Source organism: Mixophyes fleayi, chromosome 1 (assembly GCF_038048845.1).
Source record: "Mixophyes fleayi isolate aMixFle1 chromosome 1, aMixFle1.hap1, whole genome shotgun sequence".
NCBI lineage: Eukaryota > Metazoa > Chordata > Amphibia > Anura > Limnodynastidae > Mixophyes > Mixophyes fleayi.
In genome coordinates, this window is record NC_134402.1 from 197,794,847 (window position 1) to 197,812,419 (window position 17,573).

At 40.9% G+C, this 17,573-nt stretch overlaps 1 protein-coding gene across 3 annotated transcripts in view; it reads right to left on the reverse strand.

The window, feature by feature from the left end:
* FZR1 (fizzy and cell division cycle 20 related 1) overlaps positions 1-9,149 on the reverse strand; it is a 46,439-nt gene extending 37,290 nt beyond the window's left edge. Inside the window, exons 1-2 of one of the 3 annotated variants that reach the window (XM_075204745.1) lie at positions 9,051-9,149; positions 757-929 (exon numbers count right to left, since the gene is read on the reverse strand). In XM_075204745.1, the coding sequence (XP_075060846.1) occupies positions 757-825 (69 nt within the window). In that variant the 5' untranslated portion in view covers positions 826-929; positions 9,051-9,149. Of the gene's footprint in view, positions 1-756; positions 930-8,609; positions 8,716-9,050 lie in introns of those variants that run through there. The other 2 variants (XM_075204746.1, XM_075204747.1) reach the window with 2 other exon arrangements.
* Positions 9,150-17,573: the final 8,424 nt, after the last annotated feature.

Below are 17,573 nucleotides of genomic sequence, written 5' to 3' on the forward strand. Positions count from 1 at the left end.
TAAGAGGGGGGAATTTGGGGGAGGGAGTTACACAATAAAACAGCAAGTGTTTTTAGACCTGCAGAGTGAGAAGGGCATTTTAGTGACTGAACACTGCTCAACTAAGAATGAGCAATATCTTTTAAATTAAAGAGACCCCATATTTGTGGTGCAGTGCACATCACTCCATAACAACCTACCCTTAGTCCAAATAAATACAATTTTCATTGTGTCAACATTTCAGGAAAGACAGAAAAACAAACAGCAAATAAATAGTCAGTAAAGAAAGCCAGCACCTAACCAAAATCATTTAAAGAGATGAGACGTATTTTTTAACCAGTCTTTTGTGCCGTTTTGAAGTACAAACAACACCAGACATCAATGTGTCCACAACAGGAGAGTATATGGTCCATTATTTTATTTTTTACTTCTTTATGGTCCTTATTAATTCCAAATCAGATAGGAAAAAAAAAAAACACACCAAATACATCACCACATGCATCCCATTGATAACCATTTTCATACAATGCTCCAACCCTATTTTTCATCCCTTAATTGTCAATTGTTAATGTTTCCTAGGTAAATTGGGACATTTGTGGTAATTTTTCCTTCTCTTTAACATTGCTTTACAGAGCCCAGGCTGCTGCAACTAGAAAAAGAGTTTTAACACAGGAGCAGACCACTGATTTGTGGTTGAAAGAGGTTATGTTGGGAGAGTAATTGTCAGAGTGATACACTTACAAGCAGATGACAAAAAGTAACAGTTATGCAACCTACACAAGGCATAGTATTTTCATTCTGGAGGTTAATTTGTCGCAGGAGGCGCCGCTCATAATCTTGGTCCATGGCAACTGCAAGGTGCAGGAGGGAAGGGAAGGGAAAAGGGGATAGCGTTCACCACGAGTTTCAGCTCCGGTGGGCAGTATCCACCTGGCGCCTAGGACAGAGAGCTATGGAAAGAAATACACTGTAAGTAAATACAGAAGGTGTGCACTAGCAAACCTCTTAAAAATACTTGTATTTAGCACCATGCATGCAAATTATAATACCCTTTTAGCATTGTGAAACTGAGGCATGTCATAGTTACTTACCAATTGTAAGAAAAGGAAAAAAAAATAGCTCAATCTAGTCTGATCCTTAGGCTGGGTTTACACTACACGTTTTTCACCCAATTATTGTGCCCGTCACAAGATAAATGACCATTAGGTCAGATATCGCAATAGTGTGTACGCTCCCACGATCATGTTTTCTTGTTCCAAAACACATTGTATCGTTTCATTTGATAAAAATGGATTAAAAAAAAAAACCTCTATAAACAATGGAACGATGCTGGACAAATTCCGCAGTGTGCACGCACTCATGAACAGCAGTGTAAGCAGCTCTCCATATAGTTCGCAATCACAATCTTTTCAGCTGATGGTTGTAATAGATGAAGAGCACCGATCTGAAGGTAAATCTTGAAGGTAAATCGTGTATAGTGTGTACATACGAATTGGCATGCTGATCGGGAGTTTCAGTAAAAAAAAAAAACATTAGCGATATCGCATAAGAAGAAATTTTCTGTAGAGTGCACCTAGCCTTATAGTCATAACCAGATCTGCTGGAACACGGACATTGATAGATCACACTTATTGTAAAGAAGTGCCTCCTTATGTGATATTTCAATCTCACTCTCTAATTTAAGGATCATGGATAATTTTACAAAAAAAACTTGACAATTCAGTTATACATGGCATACGCAAGCACAAACAGAGGCCTGACATCTGTCCTAAAATACAGGTGCTACAAGCCTTACATGGGCAGCAACACCTCAGCCCCAGAATGCTGATAGCAACCAGATTCTAGTTATTTATTAAGTGCATTCTAAAAAATGACAGCTAGAATCTGATTGGTTGCTATAGGCGACATCTCCACTTTTTCAAACCCGCAGTTTAGTATATATACCCCACAGTCTCATACATGTCCGGCTGACATGAACCAACTCCAGTTAAAATGTCATGACCCTAAAACTTTGAAACTATGAAGTGACAGAATATGCAAATAGGAAGCATATCAATACGAGACAAGGAAAGAAACAAACGGTGGATATGAATATATTTTGTGGCTGGCTTTGATTATTTAATTTTAAGGGAATTAATTTGTTTTTCTTTCACATAAATCTACAGCAGTTATTTGCTTTTGAAATATCTCTGCGTTTTACAAAACCTAAGTGTGTTTCAGCATTTTTTTTAGCTGGTAGGGAAAAAACACTTCTTTAGTTCATAGCTTCTAACAGATTACAGCAATTATCATTTAATGTTTTTTCTTATCTGCTAGATGAAAACATGTACCTATTTAGCAATTTTAAAAAACAAATTAGCAGCACATATGGCCTATGCTTTTTACTGACACCAGCCTGACTGCCACTTTGTGCCAGTCTTCTAATGGGCCGACAGATTTAACAGCTTCCACAATTACGAACCACGCAATGCATAACCGGAAGCGATGTACAGGTAATCTACAAATGCAAAATGCTACATATGCAATTTCAAATTCCTATTAGGGAAAACGGTATTAATAATATAAACAAATGCCTACTTCTGAATTTTGGCACTATATTCAGTTGACTCTTCCTACGTACACATAAGCTCACACCATTCAAAGCCATTTGTGTTGCTTAGTTTTCCCCATGCATTCATCATCATCATCATCATCATGGATTTATAAGCTCCGAATAGAATCGTTTCGGCACATTAGCTTAATTCATTAGAGACTGGGATAGCGACCTATGAGACAATCCAGGAAAGTAGCAGGCTCACTCAGTGTAGCGGTAACTGAGACTCACTACAAGATCCTAACCAGGTGGTGTCTTGGAACTCCTGACACTTGTTGGAGATGTAACCTGGCTATTGGGACTGCCCAAGACTGACAATTTTGGGAAGGGGTGAACTCTGTATCTAAAGAAATTATCAGAGTGACATTCCATACAACCACAGCTTCTGGCTGTTAAACGAGACCTCCTTTCCGACCACCCAATACTATAAGAAACCCCTAGTGAGACACTTAAACAGTGCTACAAAAGCAGTAATCTCAAATGCAAGAATGGAGTTTTACAAGGATGCGAGAGAGACAATATGCTCATCCTCATACAGAATAACAGATTACATTTGGATCAGATGGTTAAAGTTTCAAGAAATAAAAACTTACAGTATGCCACAACTTGTCCAAATAGATATTTGCTATAAACTGTAAATTCTTAATACCGATGCCCCGTGTCTAACCTGAATAGCCTCCTTTACCAGACTAGGCTACTGACCCACAAAATCTCCCCTGCTCTCTCACACCTCCTTACCTTCTCCATGCTGTTTTATTTTACCATTTTCATATTATTAATTTGTATATTTAATAGAGTATATAGATTCTGCAAAGACAATTTGCCTATTCCTTATTGAAACTATTAAAAATGTGTTAATCTTTTCGGTATATGCTTAGGACTTCTGTTATATGGTAGTGTTGAACCCCTAGTTTGATGCTTATTACCAATTATGTTTTGTCACATGACATTCCTTTCACTTCTTTCTTCAATAAAAAGAATATATTATGACTATCAGGAATTTGTTTAGATAATCCTGTTTTCCTCCAGGTTCATTTAGCTTCCTGTCAGAGAGCCCACTGCAGGACACTTTCACTGATAAAACAGGACAATAGTATGCAGCACACATACACTTATATTAAAAATGTATACATGAAACTAATCATACTATAATGTTAATATCCAGGTAAGGTATTTTACACAAGCATCATGCATTCTCCCACAAATTCTGCCTAACAGAGTATCTTACAGAAAGGTATACTCTTTCAGCACCAGGTTAACTGCTTGGGAGGACGAAAGGCTCATGGAGAGATAACTAAACCAATGAGAAGATGCAGTGTGCTTGTATATAATTGTTATAACAGAAAACTATTGCAGTGATGTCACAAGGTCAGGACAAAGCCCATGTACTTTCTTGGTTGCAAGGGCAACCATTAATGGAAGATTAAGCCAATCCAGTATTTTGTTAACAATTCACTATATATGAAAGCTAAAGATGTCAAAGTAAGTTGATACATTTGATTATTTAACAGCAAAATGAGGATGTTACATTTTATATAACCTGGGAACACAATATTTTACAAAGAATAGCAAATGTATTCTTTGAAGAACTCATAAATAAGAGAGATTGCACATCTGGGTTAAGCACCTTGCAATTCTGTTTATATCTGAGACTATATCTAAGAAAGTGGATCCAAGGTTATGAATAGAGATGCTCAGGCTCGGTTCCCCAAGAACCGAACATACCAGAACTTAGCACATCTGAGTACCGAGCCACTTTCGTGCTTTTCGGAATTGAAAACAAAGCAAAACGTCATTGTTACTTTGTCTCGCGAGTTTTGCATTCTATAAGTACTGCCGCAATAAAGCGTCATTTCACAAAGGGACACAGAAGGTGGAGCAGTTGGGCAGCAACATAGGTAGAATAGAAAGAGGAGGGGGTAGCAGTGTTCTTCAAAGTCAACAGTGACATTCAGGAGAGCTAATGGTCATTGCTGAAATAGAATAGGGCAGGCTTGGTCTTCTAAATCTGTAGTCCCATAATGTACAGTGTTATATAGGTAACACACAAAGAGGAGAGCTCCATTGCTAATTGTCATTGCTGAAATACAAATACTAGGGCTAGCAGGCTTTTCTTCTGACTTTGCAGTTAAATTGTACGGTGTTATATAGGTTACACACAAAGAGAATGTCATTGCAACATGGCTTATCCCGCTTGGACTCTCCTCGGGATATGTCATTTCTGATAACGCCATCAATATTGTGAGAGCATTACAGCTGGGTGAATTCTATCACATTCCCTGTTTTGCTCACACAATAAAGTTGGAGGCGCAGAGCTTTTTAAAACATGACAGGGACGTGCAGGAGATGCTGTCTGTGGCCCATAAAATATCTGGACATTTCCGGCATTCGGCAACAGCGTGTAGGAGATTGCAGCAGCTGAAAGAGCAATTTAATTTGCCCTGCCACCAACTGAGGCAAGAGGTGGTGACAAGGTGGAATTTCACCCTGTATATGCTTCTGCAGATGGAGGAACAGCGAAAACCCATCCACGCTTACTCCACAAGCGATGACATTGGGAAAGGAGGGGGGATGTATTTTAGTCAAGCACAGTGGAGAATACTTTCTGTGTTGTGCAAGGTGCTGAAACCATTTGAAGTAGTCACCTGTGAAGCGAGTTCAGAAACTGCTAGCTTGAGTCAAGTGATTCCCTTAATTAAACTTCTGGAAAAGCAGCTTGAGAAACTGAAGGAGGAGATTGAACAAAGCAATTACGCTAAGTATGTCGGACTTGTAGATCAAGTACTTTATTTTCTTCGCCAGGATCCAAGAGTTATCAAAATCTTGAAATCGGATCACTACATTTTGGTGACTGTGCCTGATCCTCGGTTTAAGAGCGATGTCTTCTCTTTGTTTCCAACTGACCCAGATCTGAAGAGATGCAAGGCGCTCCCGGCGAGCAAGATGACAGCTCAAATATTACATGACAAAACAGCTTCTCCTCCTTTCACTCAACTGCTGCTAGGAAAAAACTTAGCTTTCCTAAGAGACCCAGGGATGATGCAGATGACTCCAAATTTTGACATCTGGTCTGGTCTAAAGGAATTGACCAAAAAACGCGACACCTCCGCCATAACTACACCTGATCCTACTATCAGCATCCAAAGGGTGGTGGAGGATTATTTTCACGACAGCATAGAAATAGACACATCAGACAGTCCCTTTACATACTGGGGGGAAAAATAGGGTATTTGGAGACCCATGAACCAACTCGCTTTGCACTGCCTAAGCTGCCCATCCTCCAGTGTGTACTTGGGAAGAGTATGCGCCATTGTGGCCCCGCCCCAAAAAAGTGATGCCGGCTTCGGGGCAAACGATGCAATGCTTCGAGCTTCGCCCCCGAACACCCACCTGCCTCCCGGACCTCCCGGGAAACAAGTTGCCAGTGTTGGCAACTATAGATTATTTTTAATTTTTTTGAACCGTATAAAGACAACAGTTTTAATAACAAAGAACAACGTTGCTTGCAGAAGTAATGTAAGCATGGATGTCTAAATAGACGTGTATATGTATTACCTTCCACATTGCTGCTGTTTCATCAAGTGTTTGTAATCTGCACCTTATATCAAAAGTACCTAACTAGACTATAATTTTATGGGAATTGGGGCTGATTCGGAGCACAGTGACGAACGGGGAGGGAAGGGGGGGGGGGGGGGGGTTTCAGCACTCATTGCCATGTAGTAGCTGTAAAATTACCTCAATTATCCAATAAATAGGTGGAGCAATCAAATGCACCATAACTGGTTTCATGATCCAAGGACAATTCCATCTTGCACCACTTTTCTTTTCTGCCACTGCTGTGTGCCAATGTGTCCTAGATGTGCTAGGAACCGCCGTGTCATTGCTCTGTCGCTTAGCATCCAGCCAGGTCGCTGCAGTATTTGTCCGAAAGTGTATGAAAATAATATTGTGACTTGGGAGGTGGTCAAAATTGACTGCAAATGACTTAAAATTAGTGTTATTGAGGTTAATAATAATGTAGGAACAAAAAAAAAACAAAAAAAAAAAAGGAGCAAAATTAAGTGATTTTAGCATATTTTAGGAATTTTTCGAAAAAATACAGATCCAAAACCAAAACACACGAGGAAGGTTTTGACAAAGCCAAAACCCGAAGCGAATACAGATCCAAAACAAGTTCACGGGGGGGGGGCATCTTTAGTTATGAATTAAGATCAGAGTAATAACATTAAACAGAGTAGTATGTAGTATTAAACACAAGATCCATTATATATACACATTGAAAGGATCGATAGTTCCTATTGAACATTCTGATCTTACTTAACTGCCTGAATAACATCAATTATATAGAACATAATAAGGTCAATAACTTTATCAGAAGGGAATTTTGAACCGATGATCTACAAATTAAATAGCAATGAATGAATAGTAAAAACTGAAATGATAAAGTCCATTCAAAAATCTTATTATCACATTTTATTTTTCACTTAACTCTAAATCACTATTTTCCTGATTTTAACAAAATTAAGCAAATTGTAATAAAGTTGTTTTTGACGAGACGAACAATTAATTCATCTATAATTTGTAATTTATAGGACTACCAAAAGAACCTCTTCTATACGCTTTCATATAGTCCAGTTTTGTAGTAGCGCCCTAATTTTATATGAGCAATATCTGGGAAATTATATTACTGGGTCAACAATCCTTAGACTAGGTACACACTACAGGGTTTTCAGCTGATTATTGGTCCAATCACCCAATAAACAACTGTTCTGCCCGATGTTGCATTTGAGTGTACACTGCAACTACGAGCGATTGTCGATCCAAAGCTTATCATATCATTTCATTTGATTTCCAAACTGAACTGAAAATCTCGTTCAGCAATGGAACAATGTTGTTCCAATTCTGCAGTGTGTATGCACTCACGTTCAGGATCTCCATAAAGTTTACAGTCATGACCTTTTCAGCTGATGTTTATGACAGATGAAGGTAAATCTTGCAAAATGTGCATAGTGTGTTCACATGAATCAGCATGCTGATCGGGAGATATTTTCTTCTTTAACTCAGTTGTTGGTAAAAAGAGTTCTAGCTAACACATCGGAAGAAAATTTCTGTAGTGAGTACCTAGTCTTGAACTAGCAACTTAAAATGATGCAACAATCTTTCATATCTTTATTTATGATAGAAAGGCGTCAGAACACCCATAGCAAGCTGCAATGCAATGCAATGCAATGCAAGAAGGTGGCCTGGTCTGACGAATCACGTTTTCTTTTAAATCATGTGAGCGGCCGGGCGCGTCATTTACCTGTGGAAGAGATGGCATCAGGATACATTATGGGAGGAAGGCAAGCCCAAAGTAGCAATGTCCTGCTGGGAAACCTTAGGTCCTGGCAATCACTTTGACACCTAAACATTGTTGCAGACCAAGTACACCCCTTCATAACAACAGTTTTCCCTGATGGCTATGTCCTCTTTCAGCAGGATAATGCACCCTGCCACACTAAAAACATTGTTCAGGAACGGTTTGAGGAACATGAAAAAGAATTCAAGGTGTAGACTTGGCCTCCAAATTCCCAAGATCTCAATCAAATAGAGTATCTGTGGGATTTTCCCACATATGGTTCTATTAAAAAACTATGCATCATACCAAAATCATCAATGAATCCTTGCTGCACCAAGTGTCCAAAAAAACCTAATATATATTATGAACAAAAAGAAGCACTTAAGTTGTCATAGATGCCCACAATGGCATCCTTTAAAATATAATTTTTAAAATAGTTTAAAAAATTTAAAAAAAACTAGTTTTTACAATACATCGAGTATTAAGCACAGTAAATCACAAACGTTTAAAACGCTATTTTAAAAGTACCATAAGGACCTATCAGTGGGACAATGGATCTTTTCCATGCATCACACAAGACAGATAAAATCTGGAAGGGAATAGGAATAAGGTGATGTGTGTTCAAAATAGTGGTAGCTTGCAAAGCAGTGTCAACCATCTTCACTGGGGTCACGGTACAGATACACATATAAATATTACCTTTTCATTCTTAATTTTGAGTGTGAATCGTTACGAAATCAACACCATCGGAGAGGAAGACAGAGCAAGGGACAGCTGGACAGATGTTACACATATTTTGCATTAGGTAGCACTATACTGTAGTGTCAATAGAAGAAAGGAGAGAAAGACAGATATCACAAACGAGAAAGGATATGTAAAACAGGCGGAAGGTGATACCAACGTACACAAATCATATTGAGGTCCGATTTACAAAAAAAATATTATCGACAATCAGCCACTGGGCTCCATGGACTGACGGGAGAGAGCAGTGAAAGGTATTTGGTTTACATGTATTGGGGGCTGGGTTAGCACGTATATGCGGTATACCAGACTTCTAAAATGGACGAAGACATAGAGGATATGGGCATACATGTATTTATATACATAAAACACCCCCTCCACACTTAGTGACCCACTTGCCTGGTACCCGGTTTCCCAGCTTCAGTTTACTCCGCTGTGCCAATATGGCGGCGCTGCTGTATCTTACTCTCTCCTCCCCCTTTCAGGCTCAGTCCCCGCAATGCATGACGGGAGCTGCTTGCAACGTCACTTCTTTCGAATGAATACAAAAAAGGCTGACACTACGCGTCTCCATAGCAACGAGACCAGCGCCGCATGTACTTGTTTATGTATGAATTGAGCTATGCTCACCCCCATAGCAACCGATCGATCCAATGGAGTTTACTTAAGTATAAATCAGTGGTTTTTCAACTGTTTACAGTGATGGCACCACAAGTCATATTTCTTACTCTGTGGCACTCATAGTCAATGTACTAGTAGAAGCTCTTCCCAAGAGTACTTGGTCAATAATAATAACAAAATATAAGCGAATAAAACCATACTTGCCAACTCTCCCTGAATGTCAGGGAGACTCCCTGAAATAGGGGTGATCTTCCTCACTCCCTGAAGACTCTGGCATTTTCCCTGATGCTGAGCCAGTACAAGACGTGGTTGGCTTCGCCATCCAGGGCCGTATCTAGGGCTGTGCGACAGGGGCGCAATTTAAGAATATTTTAGGTTAATTTGGTTAAAATTGAGGACTTGGGGGGCGGCATTTGTCTTTCTCGCCCCAGGCGCTAGAATTCTAAGTTACGGCTCTGTCGCCATCTATGTAAAGGAGACAGAAATGTAAAAGACATTTCATTCTCTAGAGATTCATTAGCTGCTTTTCTTTAACGCATAGTTGCCTACTCGCCCGGGATGTCCAGGAGACTCCCGCATTTCTCAGAGGCCTCCAGGGAGAGCAGGGCAACCATCCGGTTCTCGCCCCGCAATACATCAGTGGCATTAGCATTATGACGCAAATATCGCATCATTTTACCCCCACCCCCTGCTGTAATTGGCCAAAATTGTGATCGTTTAGGGGGCGGTGCCAAAAATGATGCAATTCGTCAAGCCCCATCCCGCACGCCCACCTCCCCGGGATCTCTCTAAAGCCAATATGGAAAAGTTGGCAAGTATGACTAAAACACGCGCACGCAGGGGGGTCCTAGTCTCTGGAAACCCCTGTACTGCCTGGCTTGCCTGATCCTTTTTTTTTATCTCTTTTTCCCATCCCGGCGTGGGCGGATGAGGGGGGGTTAGGCGGGGGCCAGGTCGCTGCAGTGTTTGTCCGAAAGTGTATGAAAATAATATTTTGATCTGTGAGGTGGTCAAAATTGACTGCAAATGGCTTGAAATTAGAGTTATTGAGGTTAATAATAATGTAGGAACAAAAAAAGATCAGAATTATGTGATTTTAGCATATTTTAGGAATTTTTCTAAAAAAAATCCAAAACCAAAACACACGAGGGCGGTTTTGCCAAAACCAAAACACAAAGCTAATCCAGATCCAAAAATCAAAACCTGTTCACGGGGGGCAGTGAGCATCTCTAGTTATGAAATAAGATCACAGTAATAACATTAAACAGAGTAGTACTGATCTGATCTGAAATTAAGAAAATGCCATTTTATTTCTAATGGTAATTACTACAGTCTTATTGCAAGTTGTCCTTTCACTATTTGTTTGTTTAAACCTTTTATGGCTAGTGTTGGTTGGGGGAGTTTATTGTGGGCTTGATTGAAGAATACTGATCACATGTGTCTGTTAACCAGATATATTCATTGTAGAATGGCTGCATAGTTAGTGTGTATATATCTAAGTTTATAGATACAAGTGTAAAACAAAAAAATTAAACAGCATAATTCGGAGTTATACCGGAGGAAATAGGAGAAGAACATTCTGCCTATTAACTCAGCTACACAAGGCTACAGTCAGTATTCACTTGAAACTCCATATTCCACCTCTGATGTCTTCAACTCACCCTGGCTACAAGCTCCATGCAGCATGAGGACTGTTTTGGACTCTGATCTTATTTTCTTCTCATCTCATGAAAGTTTGTTTTATCTGTCAGTTTGTTTTCAATGCAAAATCCACTATGTTTAATCAGCCTGCTGTACTACTTGCTCAACCACTCCCTACCCATGCTACAGTTATTTCAGTCCCCTATCTTATCACTGTGCTCTCAGTTCTACTGAATGCTTTGTCTGCCATCACAACTAGGAAGAATTGATACTGATTTTGAACCACTCTCCTCTCTCATGACTCTGCAAAAACTCAGCTATTCAATCACCTGCTCTTTATTACTCTCCATTAGAGATGGGCGGGCTCGGTTCCCCGAGAACCGAACCCACCCGAACTTTGCCTATTCGAGTACCGAGCCGAGTAGGCTCGGTACTCTCCCGCCCGCTCGGATTCCAAAACGAGGCCGAACGTCATTGTGACTTCGTCGGATCTCGGGGCTCGGTTCTCGCGATACTTGAAAATTATAAATACCCGCCTCCACAGCAATCCAACGCCATTTGACAGAGGGAGAGAGCAGGGTGTAGTCACAGGCTGATTAGCCAGAGAATACAATTCTGATAACAATTGATAGAGAACAGAGGAGGGTAGAGGAGTCTTTTTTTTCATTATTACAAGTGCTTTGGGGTGTCCCCCATTCTTTTGCATTAATATTTCTGGCTGTCAAAAGTACTATCTGTCAGCAGACCTCAAATATAATTTTTAGCACTTCAAAGTGCTTTTGGGGTGTCCCCTTTTCTTTTGCATTAATATTTCTGGCTGTCAAAAGTACTATCTGTCAGCAGACTTCAAATATAATATTTAGCACTCCAAAGTTCTTTTGGGGTGTCCCCCATTCTTTTGCATAAATATTTCTGGCTGTCAAAAGTACTATCTGTCAGCAATATTCCAAATAATTTTTAGCACTCCAAAGTGCTTTTGGGGTGTCCCCCATTCTTTTGCATTAAAATTTCTGGCTGTCAAAAGTCTTGTTTGTCAGCAATATTCCAAATAATTTTTAGCACTCCAAAGTGCTTTTGGGGTGTCCCCCATTCTTTTGCATTAATATTTCTGGCTGTCAAAAGTCATATTTGTCAGCAGTATCTAAAACATTTTGTAGCATTACAAGTGCGTTGGTCTCATAATGGATTCTAAGCAGTCCACATATGAGCAGAATCAGCAACCAGGTTCTGTCACCAGTCCTGATGGTAGTGTTCCCAGGACCTCATCTGGGAAAGGCGATGTCAAACTACATAGTCTTTTGAAATCAGTCCAAAAAACACACACCAAAAAAATATTTACCGCGTTGAAGCGCAAAAGAATTGTAACTGAGGGAAAGTTAAGTGCCGATAAAAAAAAATTGTCAACATGCCATTCTATACACACAGTGGCAAAGAGAGAATGAGGCCTTCACCTTTGTCTATTAGTGGCAGATCAAAAAATGTTACCGAGCCTACAAGTGGTACAAAACTACTGTTACGGGTCAAAGCCGAGCTGCAAGATAACAGTAAGGCATTAGAGGATAATGTTTGCTCTGAATCACAAATGACACCAATCCCTGTGGAGAGTCCATCCAACAGTGGGATGTCTAATCGTGAGCGATCTGTAAGTGTACCCATAAAGAGGGACCCTTTCAGCAGTTCTGCTGATGTGTGCCTGAACAGCCCGAGTGTAGCCGGTGATACACAAATTGAGGATGCCACTTTGGAAATAGAAGAGGATGAGGGGGAGATTTGTGGAGGTGACGAAAGCGCTAATGAGGATGTTGATGAGGATGAGGTTGTTTGTGTTAGTCCTGCACCAGTGGCAGCAGTTCTGGCATGTGACAAGAAAAAGGCCATTGTCATGCCAGGCCATAAAACAAAAAAATCCACTTCTTATGTGTGGAATTATTTCTACCCCAATCCAGACAACAACTGTATAGCCATTTGTAGTGTATGTCAAGCGACAGTCAGTCGAGGGAGGGACCTTAACCATCTTGGAACCTCGTCTATGTTACACCATTTGACAAGAGTTCATGGCAAAGTGTTGGGAAAAGCTGAAAGTTCTTCCAAAAAAATTACAAGCACTCCATCATCAGCTAGGACCCTCCGCTTACCGACATCCCGACGGCTACAAAATACACCCACCACACCATCCTCATCAATATCCTCAGTAGCGCTCGGAGTTAGCCCTGCATCCCAATTATTAAGGCTGGATGACTCCTGCACTATTATTGATTCCTCTGAACAAAGTGTTAGTCCCACTGCTGCTGCTGTTGCTGCTGCTGGGGGTGAATCATCAGCCCAGAGGAAGGCCAAGAAAAAGAGCAGTCCTACATTTAAACAATTAACTGTGAAACATTTGCTAGGGGAAGCAAATATGACAGCAGTCACCCAGTCGCCAAGCGAATCACAGACGCCATGGCTGCCATGTTAGTGTTAGATCTGCGTCCAATCTCCACAATAAACGCAGCTAGTTTTTCACAGTTAATTGAGGTTTTGTGTCCGCGTTACAGAATTCCATCGCGACACCATTTTTCCCGTAAAGCTATTCCACAACTATACCAAAAAGTCTGTACAAATGTAGAGATTACGCTGAAAAATGCCATTCTGTCCACTTAACCACAGATATGTGGACAAGTGGAAGTGGTCAAACCAAAGACTATATGACTGTGACAGCCCACTGGGTTGGTCATTCACCTTCACCAGCAGGAACAGCAGCAGCATGTACACCACTACGTAACATTTGTCACAGCCAGGCCACTCTTTGTATCAACGGCTTACAGCTGACAATTTGTTACGCAAACTAAGAGATGTGATTGATACATGGCTTATACCACTTGGACTCTCCCCAGGATATGTAATTTCTGATAACGCCAACAATATAGTGCGAGCATTACAGCGTGGGGATTTCCAGCACATTCCCTGTTTTGCTCACACCATCAACTTGGTGGTGCAGAGCTTCCTACGAAATAACCGTGAGGTGCAGGAGATGCCAACGAATTCAACGAATTTTCGGTGGCCCGTAAGATTTCAGGCCATTTCAGGCATTCGGCCACAGCAAAGGAGATTGCAGCAGCTCCAAGAGCAGTTTAACTTGCCCTGACACCAACTTAAGCAGGAGGTGGTAACTAGGTGGAATTCCACCCTGTACATGCTGCAGAGGATGGAGGAACAGCGCAAAGCGTATTGCACAAGCCATGACATTGGGAAAGGAGGGGGCATGTATTTCAGTCTTGCGCAGTGGGGAATACTTTCAGTGCTGTGCAAGGTGCTGAAACCATTTGAAGTTGTGATGTGTGAAGTGAGTGCAGATTCTGCTAGTTTGAGCCAAGTCATTCCTTTAATTAGACTATTGGAAAAGCAGCTTGAGAAACTGAGGGAGGAGATGAAAGCAAGCAATTCCGCAAAGTATGTTGGCCATATCGATCAAGTACTTAATTCGCTTCACAGTGATCCTCGAGTTATTAAGATCTTGAGTTCGGATGAGTACGTTTTGGCCACTGTGCTTGATCCAAGGTATAAGACCTACATTGAGTCTTTGCTTCAAAATGAACGAGATGTGAACTTTTGCAAGGAGCTATTGCTCAGCAAGTTGTCTGCTGAACTGGGCCTTGGCTTGACGACATGTCCTTATTCAGTTTCTCAAGCAGCTGCAGCTCGTAAAAAATTGAATTTTCCCAAAAAAAGCAGGGAGGACGCAGAGGGCAGACCAGAACAGTTTAACATCTGGGGTAAATGTATGAACATGCGGGTTCTTCAACACCCGCGTGTTCAGCGTGTTCGGCGATTAAATTTCAAGCGGCGCTGCATTGTAAAGGGAAACTTCCCTTTACAATGCAGCGCCGCTTGAAATTTAATCCCTGAACACGCATTTGTTGAAGAACCCGCATGTTCATACATTTACCCCCTGGGCTGGTTTGAAGGATTTTTCAAACAAATGTGTGACCTTGCCCATAACTCCATCCAATATGAGTATTAACATGCAAAGGATGGTGGAGGATTACTTTCAAGAGGTAATTGATATGGAAATGTCAGACAGTCCCTTTCCTTACTGGGAAGAAAAGCAGGCCATTTGGAAACCCATGTACAAACTTGCTTTGCAATACTTAAGCTGCCCACCCTCCAGTGTGTACTCTGAACGAGTGTTCAGCACAGCAGGGAACTTAGTCAGTGATCGCCGTAGAAGGTTACTTCCCAAAAATGTGGAGAAAATTATGTTTATAAAAATGAACTACATCTTCCACTAGGAAGGCCTTCACCATCCAAGACATCCAAGCACTGACTGTTCTCTAATGGCGGATTCAAGCGGCGATGAATTGATAGTCTGGATGATGACATAAACACTGATGAGGGTGAGGATGAAGCTGAAGATGATGACAATAACATCTTTTTAAAACTTTCTATGTAAGTGTAGGGTGCAATCTACTCCCAAAGAGGAAAGGGACTTGTGGTATTTCCATATCACGTACCGTCTTGTAAGGCTGCTGTTTGGGCAATTTCTCCTTAAGGGTAGGGTGTCATAGACAGAGTGACCCCAAACTGGCTTTGTCCATTTCTCTTAATATTGTACAGCCTATAACGGCTGAATTTTTTTGTATTTTATACTAGTGGAGGGGGGCCTAGAGAGACCGAAACCAAACTGGCTTTCTCCATTTCAATTAATATTGTACAGTCTATAACGGCTACATTTTTTTGTATTTTATACAAGTGGAGGGGGGCCTATAGAGACCGAAACCAAATTGGCTTTCTCCGTTTCAATTAATATTGTACAGTCTATAATGGCTGAATTTTTTAGTATTTTCTACAAATATAGGGGGGCCTATAGAGACAGAAACCAAACTGCCTTTGTCCATTTCTATTAATATTGTACAGTCTATAACGGCTGAATTTTTTGGTATTTACAATAACTGGAGTGGGGCCTAGAGAGACAGAAGCCAAACTGCCTTTGTCCATTTCTTTACATATTTAAGTATAAGTGTAGGGTGTAATATACATCCAAAGACGATGGCTGCATTGCCAATATTCATAGATGGAGAGGAAGACAATCTGGTTTGTGTGTAGAATTAATGAAGGGCTACCAGGAATTAAACAGTTTTTTGGATAATTTATTAGCTTTACAATTACATTACTTATCCTAGAAACAGGTGGAGCACTAAATTTGGTTATTTTAGGACCAAAAACATTGATTTTTAATGAAAATAGCAAAACAAAACCAAAACACGCAAGGGTGGTTTTGCAAAACCAAAACACGAAGGTAATCCAGATCCAAAACCAAAACCAAAACCAAAACACGGGGGTCAGTGAGCATCTCTACTCTCCATTCAACATTTCCACCCATTCCCCCACATGACTCCCACATCATTACTCTATACTATCCAGACATCCATGGATAAACTACATTTGCTGCAGCATAGCTCTGCACTACTTATCTGATTACACTGGACATTGCAATTAGGTAATTCCTTAATTCCCTCATTTTTGCTATTTGACTCATAAATCCCAATGCTTGCCAACATTTTTTTCTTTCTCTCTTTTCATGGCATTATCTTTAGGACTATATCATCCCTCACCCATCCTGCAACACACACCTCTGTCCACATTGCCCCTTCATTACTTCACTCACCTCTAGTGAACACTCATGAACTGTTTTCCTATTTAAATTCAATAACTTTAACAGCCGCACCCTGCCACCAGATACTAAAAAAATACACATGTTAAAATCATCTTACCTACCTTTCTTCATCCCTGCTTCTATTAGCTGGTGATATATTACCTAATCCAGGTCCCCCTCAATTCTCCCACACGCATATATCTGAACACTACAGAAATCCAGCAAACCTTAAATGCATCACCCGTCTCCCATCTCTTCCAAAGTCCTTTAAATGTGCCCTTTGGAATGCACGTTCTGTTTGTAACAAACTTACCTCCATTCATGATCTCTTCCTCTCAAACAACCTCAAGCTTCTAGCAATAACATAAACATGGCTCAAGGAATCAGACACTGCCTCACCTGCAGCACTTTCACATGGTGGTCTCCATCTCACCCACACCCCCAGACCGGGAGGCAGACAAGGAGGGGGGGTTGGACTACTTCTCTCCCCACAGTGCACATTCACAGTTCTATCAAGTGTCCCATCACTCACGTTCACATCTTTTGAAGTACATGCTGTTAGGATTTTTAACCCATTCTCTATGTGTGTTGCTGTCATCTATCGCCCCCCTGGTCCACACGAACAATTTCTTGAACACTTCTCTGCATGGCTCCCTCACTTCTTATCTACTGATATCCCCACCATCATCATGGGTGATTTCAACATCCCTATTTCTAATCCACGTTCCAATGCTGCTTCCAAACTACTCTCTCTAACCTCCTCACTTGATCTCTCCCAGTGGATTGAATCCGCTACTCATCAGGAAGGCCACTGTCTTGATCTTGTTTTCTCTAGACTATGCTCAGTTTCTCATTTCCTTAACACTCCTTTCCCCCTCTCGGATCATCACCTTATTAGCTACTTGCTCACCCCCAGTTCTTTACTCTCCGTAGTGTCAAATTCTTCCAAGCCTCCTCACAACCGCAGGAATTTCAACTCTATTGATTTTCAACAGTTTTCCACCTCTCTCCAACACCTTCTCTCCCCA